Genomic DNA, 12,785 nt, shown 5'->3' on the forward strand with positions numbered 1-12,785 from the left:
GTTGACTCGTCTAATTTTTTTCTTTTATTTCGTGATCTAAAGAGAATGCGAAAGTATACGGCTTTCTGCCGCCTTGGGCTACCAACAAATGGAAGTAGAGTCTTACTGCTTGTCCGCTGCAGGCTTCTCCGACGAAGATTGCTCAGGGTCAAGAAGAAGACCTGCCTCACGCAGCATAGTCTCAAGCTCACCAGATTGGTGCACTAACAATGTGAGTCACGTAGAGTGTACATACTGTTTAACATAATGTCACAACCGCCCACGAAGTCGCCGTTGACATACACTTGAGGGATGGTCGGCCAGTCGCTAAACTCCTTAATGCCCTGACGAAGTTCCTGGTCCTCCAGACAGTTGTATGTAGCAACCTTGTCTGGGTTCACACCTTGCACCTGTAGGATCTGGAGAACGGCACGGCTGAAGCCACATTGCGGCATACTAGGAGAGCCCTTCATGAACACCACAAGAGGGTCATCCTTCACAGCCTTCTCAATTTTGGCGCGCGTATCGTTGGAAAGCAGGCGCACGAACGACGGCGAGGCACCTACACGCGCAGTGCGCGAAATGGCAAGAGATGGACGCTGGAAAGTTAGATAACTACGACGCTGTTGCGCCACGTACCAGAAGAGCTGCAGCCTGGCGAGCAAACATGGTACTGTGATGTGCAAGTGTGGCGGCCATGGGAGGACGCTGTCCATAGAAAGCATAATTCCACAGTAGGGAATTATTCCTTCGTTCAGACAATTTTTTTCCTCTTCGTGGTTTCTGACAGGGAGCTACATCGTAGGAAGGTGAGTGGGTGTGCCAAGCGATGATGGAGCTGTCGAGGATGAAGACTACTAGATGACGAGTATGAGGGCTTGGATGATCGTCATTGATACAATGATGGAGCCTTGTTCCGATGCTTCTAAACCTGGCTACCAAACCTGAGACAAGCTCCATGACGCACACGAGTGGGAACATAAGCATACTAACGACATTAGAACCTGGACTATGTCCGCTGCATACGATGATGACTCGGATTATGGATCTGATGTCGAGGGTGAATTCTCGAACGTACACCTGGGCCTAGCTGATGGCCCCTTGGAAGGCGACGATGAATTCAACCCCCTCGTCTCAAGAATTGGTGGGCGGCCTGCGTGGCTGCCACTCTCGCCAAAGAAGCTACCTCCTGCTTCTTTGGTTAATTGTGCGCATTGCCAGCAGCCTATGCAGCTTTTGGTCGAGATTTTCGCGCCGTTGGAAGACTCGCCGTTTGATCGCAATTTGTTTGTATGGGGCTGTTCACGAGCCAAGTGCCAACGCCTCGGCCATGGCAGGTATGTATAGTGGGGGCATGGGTACGCTTCAAGATGATTGGAAATTTCTTCACTTGAGGTGGCTTGGAAAGACATCATCTGAAACCAACTCTACTTTGACTATTTTTTTTTCTTCTGATTGCGTACCCACCCTTGTGTAAGACGGGGCTAACCGCACAGTATCAAGGCCATCCGTATGATGAAGCACAATGTGCGATGGGCAGCCAAGTTAGCAAAGCAAGCAGAGCGACGACGTATCCGTGAAGAGCGTGCGGCAGCCAAGGCTCGTGCCGAGCAAGAAGCAGAAGCGGAGCGGCTCAAGAAAGAGCGTGAGACCAATCCATTCAGTATGAAGTCCACTACAGGTTCTTCATTGTTTGGCGCATCGCTTTTTTCCGAGATACCTGCCTCGGCTGAGAGCACAGAGCGTGTAGCCGAAGCTTCGAAAGAGGACATAATCTCTGAGGAAGAGGACGACGACGACGATGATGATGACTTCAATGAAGAAGAGCGTCTAGCGGAAGAACTCGCTATTAAGGCCTCCTTAGATGAGCAGCGAGCCCAGCTGCAAGACGACTGGGCACGCACGGCATCGCACTACGAGACGCCGTTGTACCTGAACACGATACCCGAACCAATGTACGAAAAGGACGTTGACGACGCAGCGGCCTCGGAGCCAAGTGAGACTGTACCCATGAGCAGTGGCGAGGGCGAGCAGTATGAAAAGATGACGATTGACGGTGTGGACGACGTCTTTGAGAGGTTCGCTCGGCGTCTCAGCTCGGAAGCGCGCCAAGTCGTGCGGTACGAATTTGAAGGCACGCCTCTTCCGTTCCATGCGGCTGGCCCGCTCTTCCAGCAGCTATGGCCAGCGGGCCTGAAGGGCGGCTATGACTCGTCGGCCGTACCGCGGTGTGAGCGGTGCAATGCACCGCGTGTGTTTGAATTACAGCTCATGCCGAATCTTGCAAACCTTTTGCGGAAGGAGCACCTAAGTGAGAAGTCAGATGTGCAGGGCACGGCCGAGGAGCAGCGACAAGCCGAGATTGCTTCGTTGCTTGGCATCTCGAAGGAGGGTGTGTCGGATGTGCGGACAGGCATTGCATGGAGCACGGCAATAGTGTTTGTGTGCAGCAAGGACTGCTGCGCCGAGTCGGAGGGATGGGCTGAAGAGTGGGTCGGTCTTCAGCAGGAAACAGAGTAAATCAATCGTGTATAGGTATGTAGAGTAGTCTTGCAGCTGCCTGGGGCGGCGAACGTATCAGTGAAGTGGAGGGGCCCCCAGCGGAGAGCGAGCGGGTGGAGCGGCGAGCCCACGATTGTACGCTTTTGTATTCCTACGATGAGTCCGACGACAGCCCATGGGGCTGCGCGCATCGATGAAAAGATCCTTGCGACGCCCTCGGATGCTTACCTATGGTCGTTGGAGTTTTTCCCGCCAAAGACCACGCTTGGCCTGGCGAATTTGTGCTCGCGTATTGAGCGTATGGTCACGTCGCTGGGCCCCGGGTGGGTCCATGTGACGTGGGGTACCGGAGGTACGACGCGTGACACGTCGCTGGAGTTGGCGGCGCGTGTCCAGCTGGGTGTGTATGACCCAAATGAGGACTACAAGGCTGTCACAGAGCCGAGGGAGCATGCATGCAATGTGTGCTTGCACCTTACGTGTACGAATGTGGATCGTGCGTATTTGGATAGCGCGCTGGACGGAGCAAAGCGGTTTGGGATTCGCAATATCCTTGCGCTGCGTGGTGATCCCCCGCGTGGCGAGGAGTACTGGGTTGCAACGGACCAGCGTTTCCAGTATGCGTCCGACTTGGTGCGCTACATCAAAGAACAGCACGGCGACTATTTCTGTATTGGTGTCGCTGGCTACCCAGAAGGTCATGCCCAAGGCGCGGATCGCGATGTGCCGCAGGACATGAAGTTCCTCAAGGCGAAGCAGGATGCTGGAGCGCAGTTTATCGTCACACAGCTGTTTTACGACGCGTCGTCGTTTGCGCGTTGGTACCACGCATGCCGAGCGGCTGGGATTACCGTGCCGATCATTCCTGGTATTATGCCGATCCAGAACTATACTAGTTTCCGCCGTATGGCGAATTTGTGTGGTGTACGAGTCCCGGCGGATACGCTCAAGAAGCTGGAGCCGATCAAAATGGATGATGCGAAAGTGAAAGAGATGGGGATTGAGCTGAGTATTCAGCTGATTCGCGAGGTCCAAAAGGAGACAGGGATCCATGCATTCCACATGTACACCCTGAACCTGGAAAAGAGTGTGACCCAAGTCGCGCGTGCGTTTGTAGGCGAGGGGCATGTGCACCAAGGTCTTGGGGCGGATACATGGGACGAATTTCCCAACGGTCGATACACAGATGCCCGCAGTCCTGCGTTCGGTGAAGTGGATGGCTATGGTGCCAGTCTTAAGGTCACGCCGGACCAGGCCATCCAGCTGTGGGGCACACCCGTGGACAAGGATGACATTTCGAAGTTGTTTGTGTCGTACGTGGCCGGCGAGTTGTCGTGTATGCCATGGTGCGATTCACCTGTGTGGGAGGAGACCGCGCGACTGCTCCCCGTGCTGCGCCACCTAAATGCGCCGCACAGCAAGGGCGGTAAAGGTTGGTGGACGGTGGGATCGCAGCCAGCCGTGGATGGATGTGATAGCAGTGATCCGACCTATGGTTTCGGGCCGCAGGGCGGCTACATTTTCCAAAAAGCGTTTGTGGAGCTGTTTCTGAGCGAGGCGGACAAGCAGGCGCTGGTCGCGGCCATTGCAGCGAGTGATGAGCCTGTGACATACTTTGCCGGTACTTGTGATCCCGCCTCGTTTGAGACAAATGTGGAAGGCACAGGCCTGAACACAGTGACGTGGGGTGTGTTCCCTGGCCGCGAAGTGGCGCAGTCGACAATCATTGAAGAGGCATCGTTCCGTGCGTGGCGCGAAGAGGCCTTTGCGATCTGGCACGAGTGGGAGATGCTGTTCCCACCGCGCTCGGCGACACGACAACTGCTGCATCGCATTCATGACGAGCGCTGGCTCATTACGGTGGTGCACCATAACTACAAGGACCCTGATGCGCTATGGAAGTTACTGGATCACGTCGTATTGCCCTGAGGCTTGGGTATCGAGTCTCGACCCGTATCGCTCACCTGGTTGCCATATCGACCATGCCATACTCCTGTGGCAGGGTCGACGCGGCCATAGATGTGCGTGCTTTGGTTCTGACGCAAGGCAGAAACCCACTCGCCCACAATCAACTTGCTATCTAGCATCACGTTGATTTCCTGCGAATGGAACCAGCTCTGCGTATCTTGATTTCCACTCCCGAGAATCGCGACTTGGCCATCAAACGCGGCAAACTTGACCTGTTGGGTGTTAGTAGGAAAAAGACGATAGGCATACATACGTGGCAATTGCGCTGCTTGCGCACCGCATTGAGCGGCCGGTCCATATCCTTGCCAGTGTACCAGTACACTTCCAGGAGCTTCTCACGGCCTTGGCCATCACGACGCAGCGCTTTGTACATAGCGACAACCACCTGCTCGTTCGTACCGCCTTGGAACGGCATGCTCTCACTTTTGTCGTTGAAGCCCAAATCCAGCCACAACTGCACTCGCACACCACGACGAACACACGCGAGAACAGCATGCTTGACAGGCGTCGCGTTCAACGTCGGGCTCTGAATGAAGACGTGGTGCTTCGCATAGCGGAACCCAGCAAGCCATGCTGCGTCTTGTGGGTTCTGGATATCATCGTGGCCAGGTCGGCCATGGGGTCGCCGATTTACCAGCGCAATCGGGACAGGGGCATGCGCCGTGTGATAGATGACAGGCTCAAAATCAAGAAGGCCCATCAGTCGCTGCGCTTCCCAACCGCCCTTGCTCTCGGTAATTTTGTTAGGGTCCAACGAACCGCGCACCTGCGACAAGTTCGCAAAGTTCAAGCTCTGCGAAATCCAGCGCAGACGCGACTCGGCCTCGTGTGGATCCATAGGCCGCGAACGCAAAGCCGACATTTCCACATTCCAGCTGCTACTGCTATCGCGGCCCAGCAGCCACATCGCACTTTCAGCCAGGGTGTGCCGCGTGGGCGACGTCGGGGCCGAGCCCGGCGATGTGGCCACAGGCGACGTCGAGAGGGCAGGCACATGCACTTTGCTTCGCCACATGGCAGCTGCGCGACGTACAATATCGTCCTGCGTCTTCCCGCTGGGCACACTGGTGGTAGGCGTGTCGGTGGCATCTGTCGCACCGGCTCGCGCATGCATCATCGTGCCGACCAAATCGGCGAGGTGGACGCGCATACGGATCGGTTCATTACGCATCGTCTCCTTGTCGCCTGCGACCAACTCGCACAACGCATGCTTCGATGCTTCTTTCCGCTCCACTGGCGATAATGCTGGCATAAACTCAGTGGCAGGCGTGTGAGAAGCCGGCTTGGACAGGCACGGCAGTTTGTACCGGAAAGCGTTACCCCAGGAAATCATGGCGTGGTCGTACACAGAGTTTACAATATCGCCTTCCAAATGGATACAGCACTCCAAGTTGGGTCGGTCCTGGATATTGATACTGTTGATCAGAGCTAGACGGCGATCCACGAGCAGCAACTTGGCATGGAATGTGCCCATAATCGGGCGGTGGTAGTTCAAAATTTCCATCCGTAGATGCGGTACTTCCTGCGGTGTAGGCAGTCCATTTTCTTCCCATTTGTTGGGCTCGACCGGTGTTCGTGCACGAAAGAGGTCGGCGACGGAGCGTGGTCCACGATCCCACATGATCTTTACAATGATCGTAGACTCTGCTTCAGCAGCCTTGCGATCCAACTCGCGGATCGCATCCGAAATTTTGGAGACGTTTTTGCCGAGCTGCCAGTAGTTGGTCAGTAAAATGACCTCTTCCTTCGCAGCTACAATGCACTCATAGTAGTGCTGGATAATGTCAGGGCCCGTAGATAGAATCGATACAGGCACCGTGCCTGTGGTAGCAAGCAGCTGCGGCGAGACGACACCGTACAGGGGATGTGCCGGCAGCGGTAGCATAGCGTCCGCCAGCATCTGTAAATAAAGCTCACTGGGCCGCTCGTCGCCATCCATGGCATAGCCAAAATGTTCACATACATAATTCAATTCGTCCGCACTTGGTGGCGCATTGTTGGGATCTACAGCGCCGCGGTGCCAGTTCCAATGACGCGCACGATGAGCGGTAGGAGAGTCGGCCAGCCATTTGTGCAGCGCGCCCTGGCGTGAAAGCAGCTGTTTCTCCACCGTACTCGGCGAAAGCAATGGGTTTCGCGCTACATGAGCCGTAACTGTCTCGTCCAAGTAGTCCTGGGCATGCGGGACGCCAGACGACGTCATAGGAACTGAAGACTGGTCCAGAGACAAAAAGGAAAAGAATTGGGAAGGTGCTTAGCCTCGTCGCCCTAGCGTGTGGAGATGAAGCGAAGGACATGCACAACGACGCCACGCTTCGGCGCTGGCGGGCCAATGTCCCTGAAGTGGAGATTCACGCACGACGCGTGGCGCCGTTGTTATGACGACGCCGACAGGACCTCAGGGACCTGACACGGACGTATCGATCGCCCTGCATCACCTTGCAGCGGCCCAAGAGGCTTTGCAGCGAGTACGTGCCCGAGAGGTAGGCCCTGAGACCACATTGCTGGACGCCTACCGTCGCTTGCAGCACGACTACCACGAGCTACGTGCACAGTACGAGAAGGACCAACAGGCATGGCGCCAGTTCAAGCGGTGGTGGAAGCGACGGCTGACAGAGAAACGTGAGCGGAAAGCAAAGCAGGCACGTACGTCCTCGCCCCTTACCTCGCCGTCGAAACGCGTCCTGGTCAGCCCACGCAAATCGCGCGAGCGGATCTTGGAACACCGGCGGCAGGTCCGCTCGATGATGCAGGAACACCCGTCCATGTTTAAAGGACTGGGACGCTACGCTACAGATTCCACGGATCGGCCTGCGAAGACACGACACCACGATACCCCGGCTACGACCCATGCCCCCGACTGCGCCTGCTGTCACGCTGTAGGTACCCCGTCGCTGACTTACATACAGTACTATCAAGCGGTGGGCCGCGCAGCCACTACCCCTACGACTACTTTGACGTCCTCTTCACGACACCGTACCTCCGACGTACACGATCCTACCCCACCGGACTACTGGTACGTCGGCTTCCCCAGCAGCACGCAGGAGGCGGAGGATGAAATGTAGGTGTGTATAGTATATAATACCTCCGCACGACGCGGCCCTGTCTTTGGGACACGCCGCCGATGAGCGAGCCTGCCACGCCGCGGCGTCGGTCGTTGCGACTGCGTCGACAAGACAGTGATGCAACGACGTCCCAGACGAGTCCGGCTACATCATCAGACACAGCGGCCAAGCGACGTACTTCCCTGTCCTTGGAGACATCGACCCCCAAAAAGCCTAAGACAACGGCGGCCCATACCCCTTCCACCTCTGCGCCGTCCAAGCAAGAAGCATCACGAATTGCCCATTCCCTTCCGCCCCTTACACTCCCTGACCGCCCCTACTCTGTCCATGCCCTGCCTGTATCGGTGCTAGAAAAAATGTCGCCGCATGAACGAGCGCGACGCTTGCTTCACGTTGGCGCGACGCCCGAATCTCTGCCCTGTCGACAAGAGCAGTTTCATGCCGTTTTGGAGTGCATGATCGATGCACTGCGATCTGGCGTCGGTGCATGTGCATATATCTGTGGTGTCCCAGGCACAGGCAAAACGGCCACAGTGCGCGAAGCGATTCGCTCTTTGCAGTCCCAGCGTGAGGCAGGGCAAGTCCCGTCCTTCACGTTCGTCGAGATCAATGGCATGAAATTGGCCTCGCCTATGCAGGCCTATACAGAGCTATGGTGTGCTATGGCCGGCGGCGGGAAACGTCTGCATCCACGCGCCGCTTTGCAGCGTTTGTCGACGTACTTTAACGCAGGCACCGGCGCGAAACATACGCCGACAATTGTGTTGATGGATGAATTGGACCTGTTTGTGACGTCGCGGCAGGATGTCATTTACAATATGTTTCACTGGCCCGATTTGCCAGGAAGCAATTTGATCGTGATGGCCGTCGCGAATACGATGGACTTGCCAGAACGGACATTGCAGCCGAAGGTGGCCAGTCGGCTTGGTATGACACGTATTCCCTTTATGCCGTACACGGACAAGCAGCTCCTGGACATTGTACGTGCTCGACTCGATGTGGGCGAGCACGGCGAGCGGTGCAGTGAGGCGTTGGCTACGCGTGGATGCGAGGCAGTGTTCAAGCTGGATGCGCTGATTTTTGCGTCGAAGCGTGTCGCCAATGTGTCGGGTGATGCGCGCCGTATGCTGGATGTGTGCCGACGTGCTGTCGAGATGGCGGAAGAGCGTGCCATCGCTCAGCATACGGAGCCCAGCCCACTGGGCATTCTCGACATTCGCGAGGTCATGGACCGCATGGCACGTTCCGGGCGGGCAGCGCATGTGGCGTCTTTGTCCTTGCATGCGAAGCTGCTTCTCGCTAGCATGTTTGCCTGTGTTCGTCGTTCTGGCGTGACGGAGGTTGTATGGAGTGAAGTGCTGACGCACCACGCTGCGTTGTGTCGCACACACACGGTGGCACGATGCGGTATGACTGAACCCAACTACAGCGATGATGAAATGCTGCGCCCTTTAGCTTCACTCTGTGCGTTGGGTCTCGTGATTGCGGTGGGAAGTGGCGCAGGCAATGCGCGCGGTGGCGCCCATGCGCGTTTCCTCCTGGCGATCCAGGAAGACGATGTACATGCAGCGCTAGGCAGTGATGATGAGAATGCGCCATGGCAGTCGCTCTTTACCACACTACGGAAATGAGGACGACGAACTACGCTGCAAAATACAATAGTCGCCATAGTGTAAGGTATCATCCCAATACGGCACCTGGGCAGCCAGCCATGGCGGAAGCCATAGCGTACGAGCAAGCATGGCCTGCCAACGTTGCCAGCGCGGTAGGTGAGAGGCAGCGGTGCGACTGGCTTCCGCATCCAAAAAGGAGCGGCATGCGAGGGGCGCCCATTCGTCAGTTTGATCACGGTAGCGAGGCTCGCGCTTGTCCACCTCGCGCCATGGCCTATCGACATCCACAAGTAATGTGCATGTAGACAGAGGGACCTGTGTGTAAGTGTCGTCGTACCAACCAACGTACATATCGATCGAGCTCCATCTCATTGCGATCGTTTACATGATGTGGCACTTGGCGCGTGTACGAAGCCCAGGGCCACATCCAAGTGAGGGGGGCCAGGTGTTGTGTCAATGTCTGCTCCCACGGGGCACGCGCCGGCCATCGGTCCGAGCCACGTGTGAAGTGATGCGGAAGGATCCCATCAAAAGCACTGGGAATAAACTCGACCCGCATGGAAGGCGGTACGAAAAAGTGGGAGGGGAACCGGTGCCATTCCTTGCCATAACACACCGTGTGAGACTCCGGTAGCGAAGAAAGGATATGACCCAGAGATAGCGGTGCATGATAATGCTGTACAAGAGCCATACTGCGCATAGCCCCGAGGATGCATGCAGCGAGAAGGGGCACAAGCGTACAAGAAGAAAACAGGATGGTGCGCGAAGCACGATAAGGTGAATGGGTGATGTGCATGTACATCTGTTCCAGCATGGCACGAAGAAGATACAAACTGAGCGCCGCATTAAAACAAAGCAAGGGGTACATGGGGTACATGAACCGCTCCTCCTTGTGTGCTTGCATACCAAGAACGCCCAGCCATAGGTATACAGGTAGTACACGCAGAGCGAGCAAATACGCGTGGGACGTACCATGGCACGACGCAGGCTGAGCCACACGCGAGGGCATACGCCATGCCGCCAGTCCCACCAGTGGCAAGGCGATCAGTCCCAAAGGGAACACCACATTCATATGCAAGAGCATCGACATGGCATAGTACGACGGAGGTTCTACGCCGTACAGCTCAGGGCCAACACCACGAGAACGACTTAAGACATTGTACACAATCGTGTTGACCGAGGCCAAAGCCAGGCGGCCATAGGCGAGGGAGTCGACAAGCAAAATGGGCATAGCGAGCGTGAGAATAGCAAGAAGCACAGCACCGACCCACCTGGAACATCGGCGGAAGAGAGCCAACGTTGCATCTTCACCACGGCACAGAAGCTCTTCCCATACAAATGGCAGCGAAAGAAGCAGAGCAAATGGCCAGCCCGCCAACGCGCCCAGCGCGAAGGCCAACGTCGCTACAATAGTACGTTGCGACGACAGCATCGAAGCAGGGCGCATTGCCATACCTGCCGCTACACTGGTTGTGTACATCACAAAACTGGAAGGTAGGAACGCTACTATTAGCATACACATACGTACCGATAGAAGCGCCCAACATGCCAGCACACCCTGCCAAGAAAACAAGCATGTATCGCGCGACACGGACGTGGACGTATCGTGCTACCTGTTCATACAGTACGGTATCACATGCAGCTGAAATAAGAGCTAGCGTTACACGCAAAGCATAGAATCCAAGGTACTAGGGTCAGGAAACGGAGACGTACAGTCGGCCCTGGCAAATAGGAAACCACGCGCGGGATAACCGCATGAAGTGCAATGTAGGCCCACGAACGGATAGCATATTGCGGTGCATACTCCCATGTCTCAAAAGCGGTATCTTCATCCGTACTCTTGTGCATGGCTAGTAAATGCAATGGCTCCCAGTAATTATACACTGCGATAAGTACATCACAACAAACCTTCATCACAATCACCCACAATCATCCATAATGCGCTGAGTATGCGCACAAATGCTAGTACAGCGAATGCTATACGCCAGCTCGGGCGCCGCGTCGTAGCTCTAGCCTGTGAGGACGTTCACACTATACATACAGCTTCGGCGGATCTTGCAGGAGCATCGCGTCGGTGAAGTCCAAGGAAGTGGAGGCCGCCGTATAACAACAGGTCCGTGCCTACGTGGGACGGACAACGTAACGTGGAGCAAGGAGTCTCCCCTGACGAGCATGGCAGCGCTGGACACAGATCGAAAGCAGACCCTGCGGGTTTTGACGCTCAATTGCTGGTACGCATGACCCCTATTGACAGTAGGGGCCTTAAATTCTTCTCAAAGCTTCGTAGGGAACGCCTAACAGCCATCGCGAATCGTCTCGCTGAATCGGAGTATGATTTGATTGGCCTCCAGGAAATCTGGGTTGAGTCGGAGGATTGGACCTATATGCGCACAGTGTGTAAGGAGGTCTATCCCTATGGGCAATTTTTCTTTACGTATGTCACAGGATGACTCACAGTATAGGGCAGCGTTCGGCTCAGGTCTAGCCATCCTATCGCGACATCCTATTGTGAGTATGGATACGTACCAGTATCGACTCACCGGGACGCCTGTCTATGTGAGCCAAGGCGATTGGATTGCAGGGAAGGGCTGTGGGTGCGTTACCATCTCGCACCCATCTCTTGGCCTGGTGGATGTATGGAACACACATGTACGTTTATAAATACTCACCTCAGTTCACGGCCTTGGGCGGCCAAGTCGGACCTGAATCGCTCCGGGCTCATCGCACATACGAATCATATGAACTTGCACAGAGATGCAATGCCAGTGTGGAAAAGGGCAGGCATGTCTTGTGCATAGGTGACTTGAATTCCCTGCCTTCATCACTGTGCATGTCAGTATTGCAGCATATTGCAGAGCTCCGGGACTCATTTGCTGATGTACATGGCACGGCAGAAGAAGTGGGAATCAGCTGCGATAGCCCACAGAATACGTGGACGAAAGGCAAAAAACTCGATGAACAGGCGCTCAAGCATAATGGCAAACGATTGGACTACATCCTCTATCGCAATCCCGCAGCAGCAGCATTGCATTTGCAGTGTGTGCAGCATGAGCTGGCCTTCACAGAGCTTATGGATGATCTACAAGTGTCTTACTCCGATCATTTTGGCGTAGTAGCAACATTCCATATGGTGCCAGGGGTCAGTGCAACACGGCCCCAAGCCACCGAGGAAGAACGTCGGTCAGTACTAGAAAAGGTTTTGTCCATCCTCCATGAAGCTTTACATCAAGCCAAGGCATCACAATACACTCACCTCAGCGTCTTTGGTGTCTGCCTTGGTGTTCTCACAGTTTTGGTCGCTGCCAACGCGTGTGCGAGTGCATGGCTGCGGTATGGCCGAAGCGTGGCGCCCTCCATTGTGACATCCCTCCTAATGGTTGCGTGCACGTGGTTTGGTACTACGGCATTGTACAGTGGCGTGATTTGGGGCGAATGGCATAAGCGTACGTATAGGAGATGCTCACTTCTGCAGGAGCACTACGCTCAGCGATGGCACAGGTCCAGATATTGTACGACGTGAACAATAAGTAGATCAAATACACTACTATCGAATTGGTATGGGGTACATGATTAATAAAGCGAAAATACCGCTTTACAAAATCAGAAGGCGGTACATGGCTGTGGCCAAAGTGCTACTAGCTTACTTCGAGCAGCACGA

General features: G+C 55.3%; 8 protein-coding genes across 8 annotated transcripts; 5 read left to right on the forward strand and 3 right to left on the reverse strand.

The window, feature by feature from the left end:
* Nucleotides 1-102: 102 nt before the first annotated feature.
* Malapachy_3300 (monothiol glutaredoxin) lies at nt 103-648 on the reverse strand (the record flags this gene model as incomplete). Its single annotated transcript, XM_018137773.1, has 3 exons — nt 103-203; nt 236-578; nt 619-648. 3 exons carry the CDS (start codon nt 646-648, stop codon nt 103-105), a joined length of 474 nt encoding a protein of 157 aa, XP_017993629.1.
* A 342-nt stretch (nt 649-990) lies between these two features.
* Malapachy_3309 (hypothetical protein) lies at nt 991-2,499 on the forward strand (the record flags this gene model as incomplete). The annotated part of the gene is made up of 2 exons (XM_018137782.1): nt 991-1,316; nt 1,476-2,499. The coding sequence occupies 2 exons, from the start codon at nt 991-993 to the stop codon at nt 2,497-2,499; spliced, it is 1,350 nt and encodes a 449-aa protein (XP_017993634.1).
* Nucleotides 2,500-2,637: 138 nt separating this feature from the next.
* Malapachy_3280 (methylenetetrahydrofolate reductase) lies at nt 2,638-4,410 on the forward strand (the record flags this gene model as incomplete). Its single annotated transcript, XM_018137754.1, has 1 exon — nt 2,638-4,410. One exon carries the CDS (start codon nt 2,638-2,640, stop codon nt 4,408-4,410), a length of 1,773 nt encoding a protein of 590 aa, XP_017994015.1.
* Nucleotides 4,392-6,652, reverse strand: Malapachy_3295 (iq calmodulin-binding motif protein; the record flags this gene model as incomplete). Its single annotated transcript, XM_018137768.1, has 2 exons — nt 4,392-4,661; nt 4,703-6,652. 2 exons carry the CDS (start codon nt 6,650-6,652, stop codon nt 4,392-4,394), a joined length of 2,220 nt encoding a protein of 739 aa, XP_017994089.1.
* Nucleotides 6,653-6,827: 175 nt separating this feature from the next.
* Nucleotides 6,828-7,514, forward strand: Malapachy_3313 (hypothetical protein; the record flags this gene model as incomplete). Its single annotated transcript, XM_018137786.1, has 2 exons — nt 6,828-7,328; nt 7,359-7,514. 2 exons carry the CDS (start codon nt 6,828-6,830, stop codon nt 7,512-7,514), a joined length of 657 nt encoding a protein of 218 aa, XP_017993583.1.
* A 59-nt stretch (nt 7,515-7,573) lies between these two features.
* Nucleotides 7,574-9,145, forward strand: Malapachy_3289 (origin recognition protein orc1p; the record flags this gene model as incomplete). The annotated part of the gene is made up of 1 exon (XM_018137763.1): nt 7,574-9,145. One exon carries the CDS (start codon nt 7,574-7,576, stop codon nt 9,143-9,145), a length of 1,572 nt encoding a protein of 523 aa, XP_017994022.1.
* Nucleotides 9,146-9,155: 10 nt separating this feature from the next.
* On the reverse strand, nt 9,156-11,194 carry Malapachy_3321 (glycosyltransferase family 22 protein; the record flags this gene model as incomplete). Its single annotated transcript, XM_018137794.1, has 7 exons — nt 9,156-9,160; nt 9,247-9,442; nt 9,477-10,630; nt 10,656-10,815; nt 10,841-11,010; nt 11,036-11,136; nt 11,169-11,194. The coding sequence occupies 7 exons, from the start codon at nt 11,192-11,194 to the stop codon at nt 9,156-9,158; spliced, it is 1,812 nt and encodes a 603-aa protein (XP_017993519.1).
* A 105-nt stretch (nt 11,195-11,299) lies between these two features.
* Nucleotides 11,300-12,658, forward strand: Malapachy_3287 (hypothetical protein; the record flags this gene model as incomplete). Its single annotated transcript, XM_018137761.1, has 7 exons — nt 11,300-11,358; nt 11,385-11,561; nt 11,590-11,776; nt 11,802-11,892; nt 11,926-12,307; nt 12,386-12,570; nt 12,600-12,658. 7 exons carry the CDS (start codon nt 11,300-11,302, stop codon nt 12,656-12,658), a joined length of 1,140 nt encoding a protein of 379 aa, XP_017994018.1.
* Between the last annotated feature and the right edge of the window lie 127 nt (nt 12,659-12,785).

This window comes from Malassezia pachydermatis (genome assembly GCF_001278385.1).
Source record: "Malassezia pachydermatis strain CBS 1879 chromosome Unknown scaffold1, whole genome shotgun sequence".
Classification (NCBI taxonomy): Eukaryota; Fungi; Basidiomycota; class Malasseziomycetes; order Malasseziales; family Malasseziaceae; genus Malassezia; species Malassezia pachydermatis.